The sequence below is a fragment of the Megascapheus bottae genome, chromosome 21, assembly GCF_031878675.1.
Source record: "Megascapheus bottae isolate mThoBot1 chromosome 21, mThoBot2.hap1, whole genome shotgun sequence".
In the NCBI taxonomy this organism is placed as follows: domain Eukaryota; kingdom Metazoa; phylum Chordata; class Mammalia; order Rodentia; family Geomyidae; genus Megascapheus; species Megascapheus bottae.
Window position 1 is genome coordinate 14364514 of NC_143529.1, and position 25419 is coordinate 14389932.

A 25419-nucleotide genomic window follows, 5' to 3' on the forward strand; every position below is an offset into this window, starting at 1 on the left:
CCATGTGGCTAATATTTCATGTAGAATTCACAGAAACTTCAAGTTAGGTGGCAGTGGTCTTATTTACACTTGGACAAGAGATGATTTGGTAATTTATAGGATAGGAACTGTCTCTAATAATGCACATCACCTCCTTTTGTTCAAATAAAAAATGCATTCAAAATGCTATCCAGGGGTCGGGAGTTTGGCCTAGTGGTAGAGTGCTTGCCTAGCATCCACAAAGACCCGTACCACATACATAGAGAAAAGCCAGAAGCAGTGCTGAGGCTCAAGTAGTAGAGCTCTAGCCTCAAGAAAAGTCCAAAGACGGTGCTCAGGCCCTGAGCTTAAGCCCAGGACTGGCAAAAAAAAAAAAAAATGCTATCCAATATGCTGCTCCATCTTCCTAAGTTTCTTTAACAAATAATGAACTAAGAACATCCCCAAAGAGGGAGAAAATATTTTAGTGAAATGGATAGGAATAAGGTTTATGGCAAATACCAAAAGCCACCAAACACAGTCGCCCAAAAATTCCCTTTAGCTGGGTGAGTGCTTCTTACTTCTGTGCTATGCCTTTTTGTTTTTAATTTATCGTTAGAAAACTAAGACGTGTATTTTTTAACCTGAAAAGTTTTGTTTCTCAATTAACACAGTAAGACCTTAAGAAAAATGTTTGCTGGGTCATTAACTCTCAACCATCCAAATTCTGTTTTCCTCATTTGGGTCTTTGTGGCTCCTCTGCCTTCCCAGTCTTGCCTGCCTTTTGGCCTCTTTTCTCCTCATTAGTAACTTTACCAAACAAGGGGCTGGGCTAGGGAAAGAATGTGAGCTTTAAGCCAATTAATTGGGGCATTATGTACAGCACTGGAAAAACAACTTGTTGGGAAAGAAACTAACAGTGTTGGTTTAAATGAGATTTTTCTGAATCATCTGTTGTATTTTATTTTCACGCTCTTCCAAACCTTCTATTTCTGTAGATAATTGAGAGCTGGCAAAATTGCTGTGGCTAGTAAAGCTGTTGGAAGTAGGGAAGAAATAAGACAGAATTGAGTTAATATAATATATAGATTACAGATTAGAGAGCTGCTTTGCTTCAGTATGATATAAATAAAATGGAAAATATTGTTACATGGATTCCCAGAAAATAAAAAAAAGTAAAAAGATACTTCATTGTTCCTGTACACACGACTTTACTGTGATGGATAAAAGGCATAATTGACATCATGTTTATTGAAAAACCTACCAACCATCACACTATCGAGAGGATACCAAAAACTGTAAGAAGGCATGGTTTTTATTCATTTTTCTCTAAGCTATTTATAAAGTTCAATTGTCAGCAACACAGTGCCTATTTTCTTTCTTCTCTGATATTTGACAAGTCATTCACTTTTCATATCAAGATGACAGCTACAAATTTCTTTGTGGCAGATACTCAGGTGCCAGTATTACCCAATGAGATAATGGCTTATTAATTAAGAATATGTAACAATAATCCCGTAAAGCACCTGTGAAGTTAAAAGGCTTTGTCAAACCATAATGGATTGGGTTTTTTTTTTTGATGATTTGGGGTTTGAACTCAAGAAGATCTACTCTTCACAGTGTATCAGAGTCATATTAAAACACCGAAAGCCCAAGATGAATGAATAGGGAGTACAATTTCTATACATAAAAATCTGAATGAAAACAAGTAATATTTGAGGTATTTGATTCTCTTTTGTACCAGTGGGTACTGGGCACTGTGACAGTTGTCCAGTTCTCTTTATGATTTCATCTACAGTTTTTGCCTTTTGATTTTAGCCTTTTGATAACTAAGTTTTCTTTCTTTTTTTACATTACATATTCATATTATATAATATTGGGGGAAAATACAACCTAGTCCTACTAATAGTAATGCTAATGTTCATGAATTTGTTAGGTTCACTACTAGATAAGATCAACATCAAAGTTAAAAATATAGTAGATTTCCCAAATTACTCTCATCAAATTTACCCAAATTACACAAATTCTGTCATTGATATTTTGAAATACTTACCTCATCATTTCATTCTTTCTCTCATTTATACTTTCTTTCTATATCTGTCTAGATAGAGAAATAGATAGATAGGAGATAGGTTAGGTTTTTCTTTTTTAGAGACATGGGCAGGTTTTTGTGACATCATTGTCAGATAACTGTTCGTCTCCTGTGTCCCCAGGATATCTTGTTCTTATTCTATCAATAGTATTTGCTCTAATTTCTTTGAGTTTCCTATTGCAATGAATTGGGTACTTGTGACCAAATTCATATGCTGGGCAAGCACACATGTAACCCTTCTTTTGCTTTAGTTGTTTTCCAGATAGGGTCTTGTAGTTTTGTTCCAAGAGGGGTCTTATACTTCAATCCTAGGCTTCCCTGATTACATTCATAGGCTACCATGCCACGTCCCCCTCTGGATTTCATTTCTTTAGTTGAGCTTTGCTTAAACTTTCAAACTTGATTTGGCAGCCAATACCCTCTGGGGATTTTACCACCTTATTAATTATGTATCACACATCCTTACTAGTTCAAGTTATCAGTTACACAAAAGTTGTGGTTATGGAAAATGTTCAGTTTTCAACGTGAAACAAAGTCTCAGGGTCCATGGTCTTGATCTGCCATAATTCTGGCAGTTTCCAACAAGAAGAGCGATGGAAATAGGAGGTGACTTTTGCCAATGATTTGGTTGACTGTTTCATTTGAATTGTATGTGCACATGAGAAATCACTGAATATACGGAAAATTCATACAGGTCAACTGGTCTACACCATAAGTTAGTTTTCCTGGTTTTATCTTAACAGCCTCCACAAAGTTGATATCCCCATCATTCCCTATGGAATATAGGTATGTGAAGCTATTCACTTCCTACTCTCTATTCTCTACAATTGCTCTACATTCTCCCGGTACTTCTTCTATATCTGACAATGGGCTCTTTCCCATGGTTTCCCACTTCCCAGTCATGCCCCTTCTACCTGACGTGCCCAGTCACTCCCCTCTGGGCACAACTCCTCTCCTTCATCAGATTTTTCCTGAATTTCCCACATGAAGCGAATCACTTGTCCACAGAGCTACCACAGGACTTCATTATACTCCACAATGCTTCCTCGTGATAATTACAACATTGTACTGTCATTATTTATTTATATTGCCATCTCCCCTCACTGGACTATGAAGTCCCTGAGGGTCAAGTCTGGGCCTTAACTACCTTTATGTCCCCAGGGGCCAGAGCACGGCAATAGCTGAGAGCAAGTCAAGTTTAAATGTCCATAACAGAAAACATTCAAGAGTTATTGGAGAGCATCTGCAAAAACAGCTGAAGGTCTAAGTATGATAGCTGTTTGTATATTCTATTCTATTCTGGAAAGCAGCATGTCTCTAACAAGGATTTCTAATGTTGTAGACATCTTAACAACAACTAGAACAATCCATAGGTAATGACAGTACAAGCTGTCCCCTGTCCCATAATCCTTGAGGTCAGGAGGTCAGCAGAGGTTACTGGGTTACCAGAGCTCACTTTACATCTTGTCAGATAAGAAGTGTAAGATATTCTTAGTTTAATGTCCTTTGGAACACAAGTAGATGTTAACTTTTTGTGCAGCTCTTTGGATTGAGAATCTATTTGCATTGAGTGGTTATCAAAATGCTATTTACATTTTTAGAAGAGCTCAGAATTCATGTATGTAGATGTCAGAAACACAAAATAAATGCAGGTAATGTCAAAACATGTTACTAATAAACCCTTGGATCTATGAGGACCTAATTGCTTTTATGCTAATCACATCAAAATACTGAAAACCAAGTCATATGTTTATTGCATAGAAGAACTTAACACTTTATGTAGTGATTAAGATCTGCCCCACAATCACTACCTGTGGATCCTATCCATCTCATCTGTGTGTTTGGATGACACATTATGTGTCCCTTTAAAGAGGACAAAGGTAAGAACCAGTTTATATATTTAGAAGTACATAAGGTTAAGAACTAGTTTACATATCAGCTATACATACACACATACATATACATACATATATATACAATCTTTTCTTCCTGACATTTAAGTTTAATCTTTATGATTTCTTTCTTACTTTTCTTTCCCTTGGTTATTTTTATTATGTTCTCCACTTCCTGCACTGAAAGAGAAAGCAAGAGAGAGAGAGAGAGAGAGAGAGAGAGAGAGAGAGAGAGAGAGAGAGAGAGAGAGAGAGAGAGAGAGAGAGAGGCAGAGACAGAGAGACAGAGACAGAGAGACAGAGACAGAGACAGACAGAGAGACAGAGACAGAGACAGACAGAGAGACACAGAGAGAGACAGAGAGAATGAGATAGGGAGAATGAGACAGAGAAAAAGAAAAAAAGGAAGAGAAAGAAAGAAAGAAAAAACAAAGAAAGAAAGAGAGAGAAGGAAAGAAAGAAAACAGAAGGAAGGAAGAAAGGAAGGAAGGAAGGACTTCCTTATTATGCAAGAGGCAAAAACTTGATAACCAGCTGTTGAGAATCAGTGGATTTTGATGGCACTCCATGACCTCTTGGGAGAAAAGAGACCTTCTTGTTGCTTCCTCTGAGGAAGAGGGAATTTCACAGGGGCCTAGTTTCATACCCTGTAGACTACAAAGACTTGTTTTTCTCCAAATTGATCCTGAGAGCTTAGTCTAGATCTAAGTGTCAGACATGTATCCTTAAAACTCAATCTATGTTTGATTTAATTGTAGAGTATAATAATTTTATATTGCAGTTGTTGGTGAGAATCTTTTTAAGGAGGGATATATGTGTATCCAAACCTGCTCAAGTACTATTCAAAGAGTGAAAGTTTACTTCTCCTTTAGCCATCTTTTGTTCAGTTCAAGAACATGAATATGAATTAAAATAATACAAGTTTTATAGGCCTCTTCTACTTATCTTTTTATCAATATGTGGCTCATTTTATTTCAGACCATAAAATCCTTCAAGGAAACATGTAAGGTTCCCAAGAGACTCAGATCTTGAGGTTAGTTTCTGAAGTCATTATGTGAGATGAGATTTGTGTATAGTCAAAATAAACCTTGGAAAAACATAATGGGAAATGTTATATTGGCTCCAACCTATAATCTCTCACTAGTAAACTGTTTCTTTCAGCCCTGCCTTAAATGGCTTCTCCTTTGGTTGAGTACCAGTTTCAGCAGTGGTCTTGCATATACAGGTCCTCTCTGGCAAGTAATGTCTATCCTTAAGCATCATGCTCAGCACAATATAAAATTCAGATTATATAAAGTGACCAGGAGCTGACACTGAGGGAAACCAAGTCATCTTATATTCAGTGGTCTATATGTTCACTGCACAGAATGACTGATAGAAACACTATAGTTATTTAAATTTCTCAAGCTGTTGTTTTTGTCTGAGCTCAAATAAATGAAATACATTGATTAATGCAGTTATGGTGCCATGTCACTCTGCCTCAGCCATGTAAGGATTACCTGTGTTTGCATGCATTGCTACACAGGGCATGACTTATTTTTCATCTTCAACAGAAGACATAGTGAATGCACAGTTCCACATTGATCAAAACATGTTTTCTTTACATATGTACACTTGCTTTGGCAAGCATTTAAAGAAGAAAGGATGGGATAATTTTGCTGTCATCTAAAGCATATTTTGCAATTCTATGTAAAGATATTTCTCTTTTAAGAAGAAAAATAATGCCAAGCCAGGAGTTTGGCCTCATGGAAGAGTGCCTGCCTAGCATGCATGAATGAAGACCCAGGTTCAATTCCTCAGTTACCGGAAGTGGTATTGTAGCTCAAGTTGGTAGAGCTCTAGCATTAAGAAATCCCCAAGGACAGTGCTCATGCCCTGAGTTCAGGCCATGGGACTGGAAAATAAGAAGCAAAAAATGCCATATTAATCACTTGCTAAATACTTTTGATGATATATAGTGTTCATAAATTGGCCAATAAAATAGCCTATAAAAATCCTAGCTACTTAAAGAGGCCAAGATCAAGAAATCACAGTTTAAGGAAAGCCCAAACCAAAATTCCATCTTGAATGTGGTACCTATACACATTGGAGTTTTACATAGCCAATAGAAAGAATAAATGATGTCATTTGCAAGGAAATGTATATCACCTCTATAATAACAATAAAGTCAATCAATGAAATTTTTTCCTAAAACAAGCTCCACCTTGACCTACGGCTGGATGAGGTATTATGTGTATATCAACTCAAACTAAAGGGAAGCATAATGGCTGAGCACAATGATATGTGCCTGGCCATATAGGAAAGGACAAATTTTGCAGTCCAGGGTGACCCAAGCTTAAAACCCTATCCCCAAAATAGCCAATGCATGACAGAGCTGGTAGAAAGCCTCAAGTGGTAAAGCACCTGCCTCCCTGCCTTGGAAGTATGATGCCCTAAGTTCAAAGCACAGTGCTACCACACACACAAAAAAAGTTAAACTGCTTTGACACAGTGTGAATTACATACTTAGGTATAATTTGAATTATCTGGTATTTGTGTAAATTACTTCAGGTTAAATATTATAATGTGCATGGTAGAGGAAATAATTTGTGTCTATTATTTAAAATAGGAATTATTCAAATAGTATTTTAGGACTCATGGCAAAACTGGCTTCTGAAATTTGAACACAGCAGGAAGCTCTATAACCTCAAAATCCTGTGATTATTTGTTATAAGCTTATAAATGAGAGTTGAAGCTGTGAAAAGTAACTCCTGCTTTCCTTGGACTGTAAAATGGCACTGTGGGTGTCACTCTTAAGGAGTTTCCCCCTTTACTAGGAGAGGAGATGGAGAGACAGACTGTCCTTATTAGAGAGAGGCCTCATATTGTCTCAAGTGATAAAGAGCAAAGTAGAGCAATGCCTTTTATCAGAAGAGATGACATTGATCTGCTGGTGATTCCCAGTCACCACAATCAATCACATGGAAGAAAGTTGGCCTTCGTGAATCAGTGAGATTATTTTCAGCATAAATGGAAGCTGTGGTTCCTGGTGTGAATGGAAGCAGTCACCACTGTGCAATCAGAAAGGACCCTTTATTTCTCTATGCTCCACTGCTATGGCTTGATTCATTGGGGTCAAAGTCCAGGCCAGGGTTAAGATTTCCAAGACAAATCTTCAGGCAGTAGGAATCACCGGATCAGTTTACCAAGCCTAGGATGAAAATCTCAAGGCAAGGATCTCCAAGCAAGCAGATGCCGGAAACAGGGAAGCACACTGAGAATGACTAAAAGGTCAGACTTAGGTTGCCATGGCAAAATAAGGATCCTAGGTAAGTCAAGTCATTCAGTCGGCTTGCTGCATCTGGGTCAAAATGTCATGGCAGCATCAGCGCAGCTGCAATAAGGACTGTGTGCAAGGTTCAAACCTGAGCAAATATATCATTGTGTCCTATGGATTGTCTTCTTCCTGATGACCTTAACTTGGTATCAACTTCTCTGGGCCAGTTTTTCAATTTCCCCACAGGATCCTGACATTAAGGGGTACATTTGTTGACCTCTTGGAAATGTATACAAATTACACATATTTTTTAGTTATGTATTCACATAGGGTGTTTTTAGAGTCCACCAATTTGTTATGCAACATCAAATACTCTTAAGATGTATAAGCACCATTTTCTCACTTATGAAGGAAAGGTGTAACATCAGAGTTAATTAGTGAAAGTTGTCATAGAAGTAAAAGATTATACATGTAGCAAGTTTGTTATATGTTATTTACCCTTTTGCCAAACTCATCATTTTGAATGTAGACATAGTCAAGAATGGGCTCTTAATTTAGGGTAATTCTTTTAACCCAAAGATAACTTAAATCTGCTAGAAATTGTGTCCATATGAGCAAAGACACATTTTTTCTATTTGAGAGATCTTTTCCATAAAACTAATAAAAAGTATGGAATATCATTAAAAATAATGATGGTGACTTTCAAAAGAAATTACAAAAGAAGAATCCCCAAGTTTTGCTCATGATAGTCATATCAAAACCCCCAAATGTCTGAAAAACCTTAATTTGTCAATGGATATTCAAAAAATAGGTATTCTTTATTTAGCCATATTTTTATAGAATGTTTGTAATGGATAATTTTCAGAGCTCTTTGGAATTGAAATGTCACTAGAAGAATTTATTTTATGCCACAATTGGTACTAAAACTCAGAACCTTGCACTTTTGCTTGGCTTTTTGCCCAAGGCTGGCATTCTACCATTTGAACCACAGCACAACTTCCAGCTTTTTGCTGGTTGGTTGGTGATGAGTTCCGTGAATTTCTCTGCCCCATCTGGTTTTGAAGTACAAGCCTTACCTCTCAGCCTCCTGAGTAGCAAGAGCAATTCTCGAAAGCTACTGTTTAGTATATGCGAGCATACTGCTTAAGTATGTTTTCATTATAGGTTGTTAAATCTATGAAATATTGATATGTGTTATTGGGGCTATAATTTCTGTAAATTTTAAATATTTTTGAGTGAGTTGTCCCGAGTGTATATGTAAGAAGCTCTTGAAATTTTTATTTGGTGGAAATTTTTATCACCAATAGAAAAGTAAGTAGCAATTGTGTTCATGACTTTCTGTCTTTGGAAGAACATTTTTCCCAGAAACTTTTTCAAGGATTTAAAGTAAAATTAGCAAGATAAGAGTTCATGTAGACAGCTGCATTCTATTATATTTATGTCATCAAGAGTATAAATGCCACAGATGTTTTGAGAGTTCTGTTCCTACTATCAGGAAAAAATATCTGCCCTGTTTTCTAACCTAGGATTATGGTATTGCTAAATGTTTTAAGTTAAAGCTATGATGAATTTAAGCTATGATGAATAAATGCAAAAAAGACAAAAATCAACCCTTCTTCTGATGGATTAGGAAGACAGGAAAGAAACTGTATCAACATACTTCAAGGGTAAAAGGTGAATTTTTTTCTGTTATTGTTGTTCACTTCACTTTTAGCTATGTTTTGAAAGAAACTTTATCATTCCATCCTTGTGTAGATATACAAAGTGTAACAGTATACTTGTAGACTTTTTTAAGTTTATGCTGGCACTTGGGTTTGAACCCAGGGCCTCACACTATTGTTCAACTAGCGCTCTACCACTTGAGCCACACCTCCAATTCTAGCTTTTTTTGCTGATTATTTGAAGATAAAAATCATGGCAATTTGTCTTCCAGGGCTGACTTTGAACCAGAATCTCAGATCTCAGCTTCCTGAGTCGATAGGGTTATAGGTGTGAACTAGTGGCACCCAGATATAATTTAAAAGGAAGCATCAAAATAACATTTTACAATAACTTGATTTAAAAAATCTATCAAACGTTTACATACTCCCTTACCCTTCTTTTTTTTTTTTTTTTTTTGCCAGTCCTGGCCTTGAGCTCAGGGCCTGAGCACTGTCCTTGGACTTTCTCAAGGCTAGAGCTCTACCCTGAGCCACTGCACCACTTCTGGCTTTTTCTATATATGTGGTACCGAGGAATCGAACCCGGGTCTTTGTGCTTGCTAGGCAGGCACTCTACCACTAGGCCAAACTCCCGGTCCCTCCCTTACCCTTCTGACTATTATTGATACCTCTACATTTTAATTAAAGTGTTGTATTCACCACATCCAGGTAGGCACATTCATTCCTATTAAGGTTCCATCTGCAAAGGCTATCTTCTAGCTGCATCAGACTGGCACTGAAAATGAGGCAAGGATCATCTCAGAACGAAGAGCTGCATGTCTTAACACTATCTGAAAACAACAGGAAGACAAGCAGCTGTTTGGAATTAGCTACAGATGATTTAACCATCCTTAGAGTGCATGTGTTTACCAACATGCCCACTTACACACGCATATGAAGCAACCACAGACAGTTTGCGGGTCCAGCAGCGGGTGAAGGCTATGAGAGTCACCTCCTTCTCAGTGAGGGGTGAACATTCCCCACATAGCCCTGACTGCTTCTCAGTCCTGGTCCTGATCCAGTCTCTTCGTCTTGTACATGAGATCTGTCGTATGTTGATTTTCTTTTACACCCTATTCAGTTTTATATGACTTTTCCCACATCAGCCTGTTAGAGACATAACATTAATTGCCCAGAAATGTCAGTCTGCAATTGTTCCAACCACATCCTCTAATGAATACAGACTTCATTGCTTATATTTCTATTACTTTAGCTACTTCTCTTTCTATTTTTATTGCAAAGATCTGTGCAAATAAAAGCATATCAAAAGGTATTTCTAGAAATGTGCTCTGCTAAATTCCCTCTGCTTTGAAATGCCTGTGAACTGCTGCTACAAAATGCCTGCTGCATTTTAATGCTTTTCTCACACGGCTACGTGATCTGCTTGAAACCGTGCTGGCTTTGCAGGCACACATATGCCGCCCTACCACTCCGCAGCTGTGTGATTTAACTTCTCTGAGCCTCCATATACTCATTTGGGAAGGCCAACCACAATGGCATCCTGGCAGATAGGACTGAGGATTTTCATGAGATGACGTATGACGAGCACAAACACTCTGCTGAGCATATCGCAGAAGCTCCTTCAATGTTTGGCATACCTTCTGTTTGCAGCTACAATGGCAGATGCAAGTGAACACTCATTCTGAGTAGCACTCCAGCTGAAGAAATTACAAGCTAGAAAGAATAGATTCCAGTTCCAGAGCCCTTAAGCTCTCACCAGCACTTCTGTGTTATAGCAAAGGCCTTTTTTCCCCCCAATACCTTTGTCAAAATCATCCACAGTATATTTTCTTGTTTAAGAAGTCACTGCAATGTAAATGTTTTGTGATATTGCTCGAACCAGTTTTAGTATAAAATCGCAACATGTTGAAAGCACAAGACTGGTATTGGTTAGCTACATGTGGGTAGAGCCTTGATGGGAATATTTTTCTTTGAATGGTCAAGTTCCAACCTGCTATTTCTCTAGTGAACATATAATAAAGAAAGCCTAATTTTCTAGCTAGCAACATAGAGATGGAGTTCTTGACACTTTGACAGGTTTTAAGACCAGGAGTATTTCAATTATAACATCACCTGATGTCACTTCTGAAGCTATCAGCACAAAGAATTGCCTAGAACATGTACTACTAAAATTTCACAAAGGCAAAAAAATAGATGATATGTATATACGGAAGGAAAATGGGTATCTTACAAAAAATACTCCGATAGGTGAGCCCTAAATTTCTGTGCTGGTTCAGTTTCTTGCTAGAGGCCAGTCTCTAAGGTATAAATTAAACAGAGGAGAATATTGTTAAATTATAGTAAAAGAGAAGTCTTAGAAGTCAGGCCAACTTTGGTAATCACCTGTTACCTAACAGCCTTGTATCCTTCATCTTTATTGAGCAAAATAATAAAAGACATCTTCCTTTCAATATCCTTTTGAGATTTTTGAGATATCTGCACAAGAGTAATAATTAAATTCCACTGAATTGCTATCTCCTATAGTTTGATGATAGGAGCTTGTGAAGTTCTGCTGAGAAGGAGTCTGAGGCTAGGTATGGGATCACTGGAAAAGAATATTGTGATGGATTGGTGATATTGGCTATAGGCAGATAGTGGAGAAAGTAAAATTTGCCTCTATACATTTGCTATGCCACTGCTCTATAAATTATAACCATTAGGTTGATGGCTGCTGTTATTGTTAAGTGTATATCCAGCAACAAACTAAATTTCTACATCTTCACAAAACAAGATCAATGAATTGCTTTGGTGACAATAACAAATATACAATTTTTATTAATTTAAGAAATACAGGAGTACTGTTGGTAAAAGCTAAAATATTAAATCAATTTTCAGCTCCTAGTTTTCATATATAAAACATTTGCTTGGCAACACATTATATAGGTAGTACAGGTGGGATGAAGGTCTGGAAGAAATAATGGGAATGATATTGATATATATTCCTAGATTATCATCAGATTGTCGTTAAAAGATTGGACACTTTTATTTTCCTTTTGGGTAGTGCTGGATTGAACTCATATGGTCAAGTGTCCTAACACTTGAGCCATCACATAGCTTCTCACACTTTTGCCTGGACAGTGATTCTCCTACCTTTGGAGTAACTGGTATTATAGGCAGTTGCCACTGTCTTCAGCTTCCATATTTTCTCTGAAAAATTCATAGGAAAGGGAAGAAGCGACATGTTTTTCACTAAGATGCTCCGTAAATTTCCCTCTATATTTTTAGTCAGGCCAGATTTCTTTTCCAAGTAAATAGTCATTTCCTGTTAACTATCAGGGATGTTTTGAATCCTGCACAGCTGATTTTGTATTCTTGTTCTATTCCCATATTTGAAAACAGCAATCTGATCAAACCCATATTTTAAAATTTATGTATTTACAGGCATATGGAAGAATAGTTTATAGTCGAGTATGATTTTTCTCCCACCACAAATAGAGGAAAATTATGGTGCTTGGTTTTGGGGATGTGTGTGTGTTTTAACGGTGCTTTATCAGTTTCCTTCTTTCTGCTTCCCTTTTCTCCCCCTCTCCTTTATTATTGATGACTTCATTCTACTTGAATTCAATGCTTCAGTTTCTTTGGGGTAAACTAATAGATTATGTATGCGATGTTTGCGCCACATTGATTGAACTCATCTGGTGAGTTTGAACACAGCTCGTGAGTTCCCGAAAGCAGCAAAGCCTATGCATTGGGTCCAGCCACCATTTTCATTTCAAATTACTCCAAGCAGGGAAGCTATTCAGAATATACTGTGCTGCTTTTCCTGCCCTCACCTCCAAAAAAAGCTATGCAGGCCTTTTGTTATTATCCTCTTACTGCCATAATTTTCAAGTGCTCAAAATTTATTTAAACATTAAAAAATAGAGTAAAGAAAGAACAAAAACTACTTTTGAAGGCTTTAAAAATAACATAATGGCATTTAAAATACAGATAACATATTTTTTTTCTTCAATGCTAGACATTTTTTTAGTTTACCCTGAGTTGTTTAATTGATTAAATGATTAACAATAAAAGTAATAAATAATAACAAAATAGATAAATAATAATGATAAAATAATAAATTATAGAGGAAAAGTAAAAGTAAAAACCTGTGATTCCCCCCAAATTTGTATTACTCAAAGGCATCGGTCGTTGCATGTCTGGTAGGCACCAGGAAAGCCAGAGTCTGGTGCCCAGTGCTGTGGAAAGGCTGAAAAGCACAGACCTAAGGCACAAATATGAAGCCCAGCCTGAGCCTTCCATCAACCCATGATCTAATTCAGGAAGACTGTTTCCCTCCCAAGCATGCCTACTTACATTTTCATTTCATTACTTTCTAGGACAATTTTTAAATAATTCCACAGAATCAAGTCTCTTACTATTACTTTTTGACATGTCATATTTTTTTTCAAAAATCAAATATTCTACTGAAATTTAAAGCTCATCTTAGCATGCTTGCCTAGTGGTAGGGTGTTTGCCTAGCTGGCACAAAGACCTGGGTTCAATTCCTCGGGACCACCTACATAGAAAAAGCTGGAAGCCGTGCTGTGGCTCAAGTGTTAGAGCACTAGCCTTGAGAAAGCCAGGGACAGTGTTCAGGCCCTGAGTTCAAGTCCAAGGATTGGCCAATAACCTCTTTGTGCATCTACTTGAGAAATGCATACGTATGTATATATATGGATAATATACAGAAAATATAAATTATATGTTCTCTATATATAATGCCAATATATATATAAACTTTTTTATTTGGGATGTCAGTCCCTCTATAGGGAAGATCAGCAAGTGACTTCCGAGGGTGATGCACACCATGTGACTCTGTTTCTGTGCTGCAGTGGCCGCCCTGGGAGTGGAAGCAGTGATCGCATCCAGAGGCTTCGGAAGGAGTACTATCAGGCCCGGAGAGAGGGCTTCCCTTTGTATGATGATGAGGAAGCAAGAACAAGGCCTTCTGATTATGACCTCCACTGGGTAAGCCCACACCTAATTCCAATCTTGACTACCTCATTACTGGGATAATTCAGAGCAGAAAGACACAGATAGGAATGTTCTGTGTGTATCAGGTTGCATCCAGGTTTCTTGAGCTTTGCAAACATGAACATTACCCAAACCACAGCTGGCTTCTCCCACAGAAGTTGTCTACACAAATCAAACCTCCCTGATGTACATGTCCGTTCTAATTGCTCTCAACTTCTTATTGCAAACTGACTGGTTGTGAGGGCAGCAGACAGCCACTGCTTGAAAGAGGATAAAGCATCATGATCACCATCCCACAAAACTTAAATCCTTCCCTCCTTTCTCTTAAACCTCAGATCCAGGGGCCAGCATTAACAGAATTTGCAATGTAAGCCATCCCTTTGAAAATAGTTATTAGAAAAAAAATTTGAGACAGGTGGTTGTCCGAGATATCAATTGTATATCCTATCTGAGCAATTCACATTCCACTGAGCTTGCTAGAATCACTTTGTTTTTAGATAAGGAGAGATTTTGTATTAGAGGATTCATTTTGTCAAATCCATCAGTGTTCAGGGAACAGAAAACAATATTGTGACCATGGAGGGGTTATTCTGTATTTTCTGGGGTCTAATGATTCATTTCCTTGTCTTTTTAAAGAAGATAAGTCTGTGCCTACAAAATACGCTTAACTCTTGTGTATCCACAAAAATGCCCATAGGAGTTAGGTGACATGGATATGTCAAATATGGTGCTCTGACACAGAGCCAGTTCTTTAGTTACTACTGTTATCAGGGCAGAGCCCAGTAGGATTGTTTAGTGCACTTGCTGTAATATTTATCTACAACCCTCTAATCATTGTAGCTTTTTACTATAACTCCAGTATTGGTTTGAAAACCAAGGAAGAACCTTTTCCATCTCTGAGGCTCTCTAAAGACACTAACTTCTTTGATAGGTCAACTTATACATGGAGAATTTCCTTCCCAAAGTTTTACAGTCATATTCCTACTCACAAGATAGGGAGAGCTGAACCCCTCAGACCTTACCATCTACACTACGATCACTCAAGATCATATATGACACAGAGCTTACAGACCAGCTTCAGGATCCACCACTGCTGTACGGAATAACTGAAATGCCTCAGCCCAAATTCATCTTTGTAGAATGAGATTTAAAACACCAACAGAATTACCCAGTAAAGATGAGTGACCACAAACCAATCAGAGAGGCTGGCATCAGTTTCAGACTAGAGTGAGATCGATTTACTTTTTAGAAAAGATGTGAGTGACTTGTTAGGTAAAGCTCAGCCCCCTCCACAAAACGATCCAGCAATAAAACCAAGTTATTTACCCTAGTGCCAAAACAAAACAGCATGTCGAATGCATTGTAAAGTGCTCCATGTCAAAACCACTATGAATCCTATGAGCAAAACAAAACTAGTAAGTTTTCATTAAGTAGTCCTGCTTGTTTTGACCTTATTTTATATGATGCCTTAATTCAAGCTAGAAAGGATAATGGTGCTTAACCTTCAAGAGACTGAAAATTTCCTCTGCTCTTACCAAATCTGAGCAAGAGAATAAAAATGTTTGGGTTGCTCCCTTTTTATACAATTGCATTTTCATGCCCAGCAAGTGTGTAGCCAGATAATCTAGTGAATCTCCTGTAACTAGACAATCTAGTGTCTTTAATTTGTGTTTCCCATGTGTGTTAAGCTTTGGCAATTGCAACTTGATTTTATGTTTCCCAGACATTTGTGCTCTAAGGCTTCCCAAAGAGATGCTTGGGAACTGCACTGTCATAAAAGTGTGCTTTGTGATTGCCTGTGAGTATTCCAAACCAGGAATCAAAATCTCAGCACCCTTTCCTCTCCTCTCTCCACACCAAGGAAAATCACTTGTACCTTTTGTCAAGTGAACGACTGAGAAACTATATCATTATTCTATTATTTTTGGATAGATCTAAGAGAACAAGTTTAGAAAAGTAACATTTCAATCAGCAAGACCAAACAAAGCAGCTTTTAATGTGATTGCAATTTCTAGACCAGTCTGGGCCCCAGCTCCACAGAGGTGATTGTTCAAATCAAATCAACTGGCCATGAAGGTCAGAGCTAGAATCCTGGAGGCCCCTCAGTACTCAGCCAGGTAGTCAACAAAACTTTGGATCCAAATGGTCAAAATAGAACTTGGATTCCTATCACTTCTGTAAATGTCAAAGCAGTCCAAGAGTACTAACAAAACCATTTCCACCACAATCCTGGGAAATACTTTCACAGGGAAGACTCTTCATGTGTCCTATTTCAGGTCCATAGGACTGAGAATAATACCCACAGTGACATTTTTCCCAAAAACTTGGGAGCCATAGATAAGGCCAGGAGAACAATAAGTTACCTGACAATTGTAGTTCTCCCATGCTATTTTCCAGGAACCCTGCAGATAACAAACATTGCAAATACTCAGGTTGATTAAATACATGGTATTACATCTTCATATAACTTACACATATCCTACCACATACTTTAAATCATCCTCACTTTACTTATAATACCTAATACAATGTTAATGCTACCTAAATGGTTATTGCATTGTGATTTAGAAAATGATAACAGGAAAACTTCTGTACATGTTCACAACATGTATGGATTCATTTCTTTCAAATAGTCTTAATGGTTGATTAAATCCATGGTTATGAAAATCACATATATGAATGCCCATCTGTACTCTTGAAATCAGTTTTAAAATACATCAAAACCTTGCCCAAAAAGAAATGTACTCTTTCCCTGACTTATATGACTGTAACCCCTCTGTATATCATCTTTCTAAATTAATTTCACAGATATAGCATAACGCTTTTCACTAAAATTTGTAACAGAAAAGCTTGAGTTGAAAAGTTCCAGAGAAATACTTTTTTGAGGAACATGTCCAAGAGAAGGCAGGAAGATCTTTACTAGATGTTGTTGTTTTAGTACACGAAGGTTAGGTGGATAGAAAGAGACAGTTGAAGAGACAGTTGAAAAGAGGATTACAGAAATATAATAGGTAATACCACATAGATTTTTCTCCGCTCATATTAGAATTTCAAAAGCCCTTCGTCTGCTTCATTGTCAAAATATATGAGCAAGCATACATCTTAAAAGATATAATTCAACAGTTATTGGCAAAAAATAGGTCCAAAAAAATGAAAGGATACTCACAAATATCTTCAATGCCAAAATATTCAAAATAATCACAGTAATTCACTGGAAAGAATATTAGGTGATCCTGACATCCTTTCTTTGGCTTTCCGCGGACTACCTAGATCTTCCCAGGCCTTCTTGAATGCTCTGCCTGTATTACACCTGCTCAAAGGCCTAAGCCTAACATGTCACTCTCCATTCCTTTCTCCCACTTCCCTTTCCATTTCTCTTCTCTCTTTTCTCAACTTTAATAAATCTGTTTACACAGTTATAATGTAGGCCAAGTGCTGGTAATGAGAATACAGCACTCTGTCTACTTTGGACAAAAATCACAATCTATCTAGGAATACACACATCTAAGCCAAAACACCCTCAAACAATGCCACATGTGACCAGTGCTGTCACAAAGAGAGGTTCCAGCTCTGATATGAACTCAGAGAGACTGAGCCTTCTGGAGGCATTTGGAGAATGAGGAAAAGCTGGAGAGACAAAATGAGACTTGACTCAACCAATGTATTTTGTTCTTTTACTCTCATGCTGTGTTTTACTATTGCTGTTGTCTGTCTGGTTTTTTTTTTTAACAAATAAGCCTCCTGATTTATTCACTTTATTTGTTCCAAAATAAATGAAACTCACATAGATTGTAAGGTCTGTAAATAAAGACTTGGGACCTTAGCAATCTTTTCAGCTATTTTGTAGCTGTTTTCATCCAAGCTCTGAAAAGCTGTAAAGAACAAGTTGAGAGAATTTCAATGGCTCTGAATGAAATGGCCTGGTGAGTTTTTATAGACCCAATTAAATAAGCAAGATATGTTAGCTGTGAAGTGTTAATATCTGCCAAAAGAAAACATGATACCTGTTATATGGTAGTATTTGTATTTTCTGTAACACGTTAAGATTGTCACAGTCCTCTGGCAACAGGCTGCTTTCTTTATTAGCAGATAAAAATTATCTGCTTATTTGACAGCAACATGAATGTCCTATAATTTCAAAAATGAGATGGCTCTGGGGTTTTCTAAAAATAGTAACTTTATTATTATCTTTGTCAAGAGCTATGTAACATGTGTCCTTATCCTCACCCTACCCCCTTTTAAAAAACTTGTTTACTCAATTAAAATTATGTTTACCTATTAGAGATCCGTGCACACCTGATGGGAAAAGAACACAAGTTCATTTATATATGTGAAAATAGATGTTAAAACATCTTAAACTAACATAGCATGCTCCTTCCACTGCCATCAGAAATGTAGCACTACATCTTTCTGGCAATGGGGATTGGCTTGAGTTGATCATGGTTACAACAAAGAGCACTGGGTGAATAGATGAAAACATTGTAAAAGGATTTGTTCGTTTTGTTATGAAGGGGCTTTAGGAGCCAACTTGAAGGAACGTGCTTGGCAGCTGATCTGCACGATGAAAGATAAATCCCATGTCCTTGGTGGGAAGAAGAATACGATGGTGAGATCATGCAAACCATCTTGAGAGATTTAAGATGGGCTATGATTGACAAGCAAGTACAAAAACCATCCAAAGGTTTTTTAAACAGAGATAAGAGTGTGAGTTCTTGTTGTCACTCGTCCAATTCCATAATTGAGATACATGTATATTTCCTTATCTCCTTCTATAAAAGGGACTAACGAACACTAAAGACCCTGGTAAACAATTCTGATTCCTCAGCTGGGCTCTTCTGTTGCAATGAATATGAACCTTAATTTAAGTTAGTGTGGCTAGAAAAGGAAATGTTGTAGACTCGTATAAAATACATCTATTATCACGGCTGACTTCAAGCAAAGAGAGGATCTAGCTTCCCCAGGTAGGCTGTTGGGAGTTTCTTTCTCGATCTCCATGCTTGGCTACTTTCTCTGCAGGTTCAATTCTCAGAGAGATCCCATCCTCCCCCCCCCCCCCCATACCCCTTTCCCTCTCTCCTTGTCAGGCAAGTTTCTGTTTATCAGCTTGGTTTATCTGCCATTGTAAGCTGAATAGACCATAATTCACTGACTGGTTGCTATTCTACTACCTCATATCAATTGCATTGTCAAACAACATTTTAGTTCATCTCATATGTAGGAATTCACCCCCCTGAAAAGCATTATAATTTCTTGAAGGAACTATAAGTTCTTCCTCTAGGTAGAATTGTTTGGTTGTACTTTCATGGGTTTGATGACAAGCATGTGCTCGTTTCGTAAAATTGCTTGAAATCATAATATAGTTATCGTCTCTGTGCAAAAAAGACTGTAGTTGGGCTCTGGTGTCAACTTTCTGTTGTATTACAAAGTCTCTGAGATAATTAAGTTTTCAGGAGAAAAGGTTTATTTTGGCTCACAGTTCTGGAGGTTCTGATCCAGGGTCAGTTGGCCACTTCATTTTGGACCTGTGGTGAGACAACATATCCTGGCAGAAAGTGAGTGACAGTTAAACTGCTTACATTTTGGTCAGGAGGCAACTGAGGAGATGAAAGGGATGGACTCTATTTCAGAGACAATGTCCTACTGGGTCTCACTTCTTCAGAGTTCCATCACCTCTCCAAAGCACCACTTGGGGACTAAGCCTTTACCGTGAGTCTTTGTAGGACATTCTAGATTCAAATGAATGTAGTTCCTTCTACACAACAACTCCTCTCTTCTCCTTGGATTAGCTCTTTGGAAAGCCACAGACAGCCCCTCCCAGTGACGGATTCAATCAATAGATCCATGTCTCCCTCGACTTGCTAAGCTGACCTTAGGTCCAGCTGACCTAAGGAATGGAGTTTGTTCATCTGAATTTTGAAAAGTGTCATTGGAAGGTGGATAAAGTCTTCCTTTAGCTTCCCCACAAATTGCAGGTTTTCCCAGGAGCCTTTGGCTCACACACAATTGTAATCCTGTAATCCTAAGGCTGAGATCTGAAGATCATAGTTCAAAGCCAACACAGGCAAGAAATTCTTGCTTCCAGTTAGCCACCAAATATCAGGAAGTAGAACTGTGGTTCAATTGATAGAGTGATAACCCTGAGCAAATAAAGCTCAGGGACAACACACAGGCCCTGAGCTCAAGCCCCAGGATCAGCACAAAGTAATAAAAATAATAACCACAGAGCCTTGAGATCCATGCATGAAAACAATTTCAGTGTGTCTCACAAAGGGGGAATCTCACAAAATGAAAGTTTTAGCTAGGAGTAATTTTAGTATAACAGGTTAAAGTAGGGAGATAAGGAGAAGATAAAGGCACGCTTCCTGCTTTCCCAGCAGGAAATAGCAATTAAAAACTCAGAAAGAGCAGCAGTTATCATTTGTCTATATTCTTCGTGAGCTAGGGGAAGTCCTGTTAGTGGATCCACAACCGCTAGATAATGACTCTGTATGGCCAGGATGGTTATTGTTTATTATTTTAAAATATGGATATGTGTCTATACTACCAAAAACACAAGGAAAATGGGTAGGTTCTAGGGGTTCCTTTTCCTAGATATTATTCTTATTTTTCTGTTTCTTTGAGATAGTATGAGGAGTTTGGGATTTAAGTCATCCCTCTTAGAAGCTCTCCCAGTCTTAATGATCTAAGAAGGAACAATAGTAGTTGAAACATTCTGATTTCAAACTTGTTTTTTCTAAAAAAATTATCATCTTAAATAGTTGTACAAAGGAATTGGCACTTAACAAGTAGTTTATGAATACAATGCATCTTGATCAACTCACCCCTTTCAAAATTCTCACCCAATCCTATCCCTCCCTTACTTTTCTTAATTGTGTGGTATATATGATGAATTTTTTACTACATTCTTCCCCACGCTTCCTTTTTCATTCATCTGCCCCTTTTTTCTCCTTACCTCCCCCTTACAAAAAGTACCCATTTACTGGTGCTTATTTTGTTGAGCTTTGACTCTGCTTTTCTAAGGAAATACATTATTTAAATTCTCTCTAGAATCTACCATATTTCATATTTCAGAACATGATGCTCTATTGACTCTTTGGGAGAAGAACTAGAATATATACCATGTGAGAGAGTCTCTAACTTTTAAACACAGCATCAATCATTTTGAAAGGAGGCAACAGGATTATAGGCAATCCTCAACATAGAAATAAACTATGTTCCTGAAAACCATTTAGACATTGCCAATTTAGAAGTAGGAATGGCTTTTCCCATAGGAAATAAAAATGGTGCTTAGGGTCCCAAACTAGCCAACAAAAGCCCAGTAAAATCCTATAGCCTTGTGCTAATCACAAAACCATTACTCAGAGCAGGAGCCATATGAACCTTCTTTCCTCGGCCTACCTTTCAGATCATCCTTCAGGTCTTGCCCATCTGCTAGTCTTAAAATGTACCTCCCCAGGCTTTTCTAGCCCTTCACTGTCCTGATTTCCTTCACTGTCCTGATAATTCATTGCAGCTCATCCACCTCAACCCTTTTGTCCAGCCTGAGAAGAATTCGGGCAAGACAAAAATGTAGTAAAAGTGATAGGAAAGTTTATTAGGAAAGAAATAGGACAGAGCAAGGGGATCTTATATGGCACGCTGCTACAGGAAGACAGCACTCTGATTCATCTCCTGTCAGTCATTTTCAAGATAAAAACAAGAGGAAGACCTACATGAAGAATGTAGGACGGAGGACAAAGTTATGCATAGTTTGAGTCCTGATTACAGGTATGGCTTCTCTGGTCATTATCTTCATTCTGGTTCTCCTTGGTTCTGGAGACTTTGTTATCTCTTTCATCACTGGAAGATAGTCATGGCTCCTATGAGATGATTTCATGGGCTGCCAGTTGCAACCTGGTTATTAAAGGTAATTGTCCTCATTTGAAGGTATCTGTCCTGCAAGGCACTGCTGTTCCTTAGGAGTAGCTTTAGTCCTTGGTTATAAACATGTTAGCCATCAGCTGTGTTTCTCCTGGAACTCTAACTACAAAGAGGCTGTTTGGAAAGTGTATCTTAGAACAAAGGCAGCTCTTCTCCAGCTTCTAGTTTGTTGGTGGAAACAAAAAAAAATGTTTAGGTGCCTTTGACAAACGCATGTTCAATGTGTTCTCTAAGGTGAGAACAAATGGAATTAGCCTTTGCAGACTGACTACTTATTGAGATTCCTATGGGAAATTCCCATCTCTCTGTCCAATCTACAATTGCAGTTAGCTGACAATATTGTCTCTGAGACCTTGTGATCTCATCCTCTATTTTAAGTTCCCTTTGCATTCCTCCATGGCTCATGGACAGCTGGATATCTACCTGTGGCACCCCACTTAAACCCATCTTTCCCCACAGGGTTCTAGTATTCAAACATACCTCCACACCTTATCCCTCAATGAAGCTATTAATCTTAGCAGTTCTTTATGGGGAACAAATAATCTGATCTATACAGATGGAAAGTGAAATCTTGAAAGAGAGATCAATTAGGAGGAGCAGTGGAATCCATTGTTAGACCTGGGCTATTAGTTTCCTATCCCTGATGTTTTGTCACTATTCCACCAGCCACTCGTTTTTCTACATCTTTCTCCCCATGCCTCCTACTCCACTTGCTTCTCTCCTCTCACCTCTTGTCTTTCGCCTCTCTTCTCTCTTTGTGCTAGTCCTGGGGCTTGGACTCGGGGCCTAGGAGCTATTCCTAAGCTGCCCCTAAAGTTCTCAATGCTAGCACTTTACCATTTGAGCCTTATCTCTTCACACAGCCTTTCTGGTAGTTTGTTGGAAAGAAGAGTCTCATGGACTTTCCTGGCCAGGGTGTCTTTGAACTGTGATCCTCAGATCTCAGCCTCTTGATGATGACAGGCATGAACCACCAGTACTTAGCTGCACTTCTCTTTTTTATGTGCAGATCCCAAACATTCCCACATCCCCCTGTCTAAGGGGTTCTGACGAGCAATGGCTCAGTTTTGACACTATCACTGGTTTCTCAAAAAAGCCTGTTCACACCTCTTTCCAAGAGTGGCATGGTTTCTGAGTCTGCCCCACGTTGCTCATAGCATCTGTTACTGCAGCTACCACAGGCCATGACTCACCAGCATCTCTGACCATTTACCCAGCAGACAGATACTTTCTCTACGATAGTACGGCAACCATTCATTTAAAATTTAGCAGATCTGGAAAGTATTTCAGCATATTTTGTGAGATCACAGGCTCGGAAGCAATTCAGCCTGAGTTCACATACTCGTTTCAACACTTACTAGCTGGGTAATTACATACCTCTGTCTCCTTTAATAGTTAGATAATGATACTGTCTTTTCTAAGTGTGGTGGCATGTAAAGCACTTGGGAAGGTGTCTGACATGTCGGAAGTGTTCAATAAGCATTTTCAAATGGTTCACCTACTGAGGTGTTTACAAGTAATTCATTCCATTGGCTGGATAACCATCCTGTCTTAATCATTTTTAGATATCCTTAACCTCTTGTTATTTCAGAGTCCTGGGCCATCATGCCACACACACTCATTGTGGGAGGCTTTCCTGTCAGGCTCATGGTGGTTATTACAGTCATTTCAGGTGGTGACTGTAGGCTTGGTTGTCAGGCACTTTGGGCAAATTCCATTGGTCAGAAAGGTCAATATCTGTTTCCCTCTCTCCTACACACATACTTTTCTTTCTAAAGTCCACTCCTTTCATCCTTGACCCTAGGGCCATACCTAATCTCTTTAATTAGCTTATGCTAAAAATCAAAGACCAAAAGAAAGTTGACTTCAAGCAGGCCTTGCTTTCAGCTCTACAAAAACCCCACAGCAAAGGAAGAGAAGTGCTCTGTTAAGGACTTAAATAAGAGGGTGTGTAGAATATAAAGAGAGGATACACAGATTATTTACTCAATTAGCCCCCTACCAGATTATTAACAATGGCATTGATCATTCAATACTAACTCTACCTTGTAGTCATTCAAAGCAGATATCTTTAATCTTAATCCACAGATGAGAAAAAACAAGGTTTCAAGCCCTAGCTCCATGATCTCACAACCATTAGCAAAGCTACTTTTCATATCTGTGCTTTCAGTGAAATGAGAAGAGGTCCCAGGGCAGCTTTTTAGATCCTTTTATATGTAAGATGTTTGAGAAAGAAAAAATGTGAGTAGTCACATTTAAAATGAACTATAAAAAGCTGTTTTTTTCCCGCTGGTGAACTACTCTTTAATTATCACTCTTAACTTGTCTTTGAATCCAATAGTGTTGAACCAAAACCCCAAGTTTGGTGCTGTTTCATGGGTTCTCTTTTAAAGTATAAATGAAATTCTTTTTATGTTGTAATCAGATGAGTTAGTCATCTCTGGCTCAACCTCAAAACTACACAGCAACAAAGCTGGGAAAAAGTTCAGAACTGCATAATTTTTCCATAAAATGTCCCTTCCCCCCCAAATCCTAGAATATACTTACATTGGAGTGGAAAACAAGACCTCTTTTCTGCTTCTAATGAGCAATTAATTCCATTTCAGGATGTTGAGTTTCGAACAAGTTAAGTTCCCCCAAACCACAGCCGTTTATGTTGGATCATGCTTGAAACCCAAAATTCCAACTTCTACAATAATAACATTCTTTTCTTCTACTGAAATGGGAGAAATGACCATTTTATGTAATATAGGAGAAACCTATGAATTCCAGATTGCCTAAACTGTTCACAAAGCTGTTTAAAATCAGTTGAATATGTTTTATTTTAGCACAGTTGGGAAGTTCTAAAATAAACTTTGAGTACTCAATCTTAAAATGAAGATATTTAAAGTAACCATCTGACTGATATGTGTAGCACTGAAACCTGACAGCAAACTCAAAGTAAGCTATGCTTGTGTTCAAATCTTGGAGCTCATGACTGTAAACCCATCAGGTCATAGGGTAGCCATCTTGTTCTTTCAGTTGAAGGGAATTTTTGACTCAGTCTGAACTTTAATATCATTTGGTTCCTATTAAGGAGTAATGAACTGGTGTTATGGTGTGGGAAAGAGAATTCACAGAAATCTCTCTTGTCAAATAGGCATGAAGGACATGTGAGTTAAGGAAAACCCAAAAAGGATAGATCACTACTGCAATATGGAGATTGCCAATTCTCCATAGGAATGACCACTTTGTAATACAACTAGAATGACATGTACCTGATTCTGGGGCTTTACAGCCCTACTGAAGATTATTCCCAGGTTCCTCTAGATCCTTGGCATCATAATACTGGTTTTCAAAATATTTCCAAGGTGGTATAAAGGCTGATAATGTTGAATTTTAGGCAGACTAAAGAGAAAATTTTCACATTTTTCAAGTAATTTTTCTAAGACGAAAGGATATGATGTTGTTATTAAAAGCTGTTGAGAAAATTTCTTCTTGATAAAACCTGGGTAAAAGTAATGGAATACTCTGGTTCTTAGGAATCATTCTTCAAATGATTCAACATGTCCTGGCTCAGTCTATTCTCAGACATAGCAGCAGAGCTAAAGCAGCTCACGAATGAAAACACACCGTTAGCAATCACTAATTCCTTTGTAGATATTA

The 25419-nt window shown here is 38.0% G+C and overlaps 1 protein-coding gene across 3 annotated transcripts in view; it reads left to right on the forward strand.

Moving 5' to 3' along the window:
* Positions 1-25419, forward strand: part of Pard3b (par-3 family cell polarity regulator beta) — a 963936-nt gene that overhangs the window by 841957 nt on the left and 96560 nt on the right. For all 3 annotated transcript variants that reach the window (XM_090354671.1, XM_090354668.1, XM_090354669.1), the window contains one exon: positions 13713-13848. In XM_090354671.1, coding sequence (XP_090210797.1) covers positions 13713-13848 — 136 coding nt within the window. The remainder of the gene's footprint in view (positions 1-13712; positions 13849-25419) is intronic.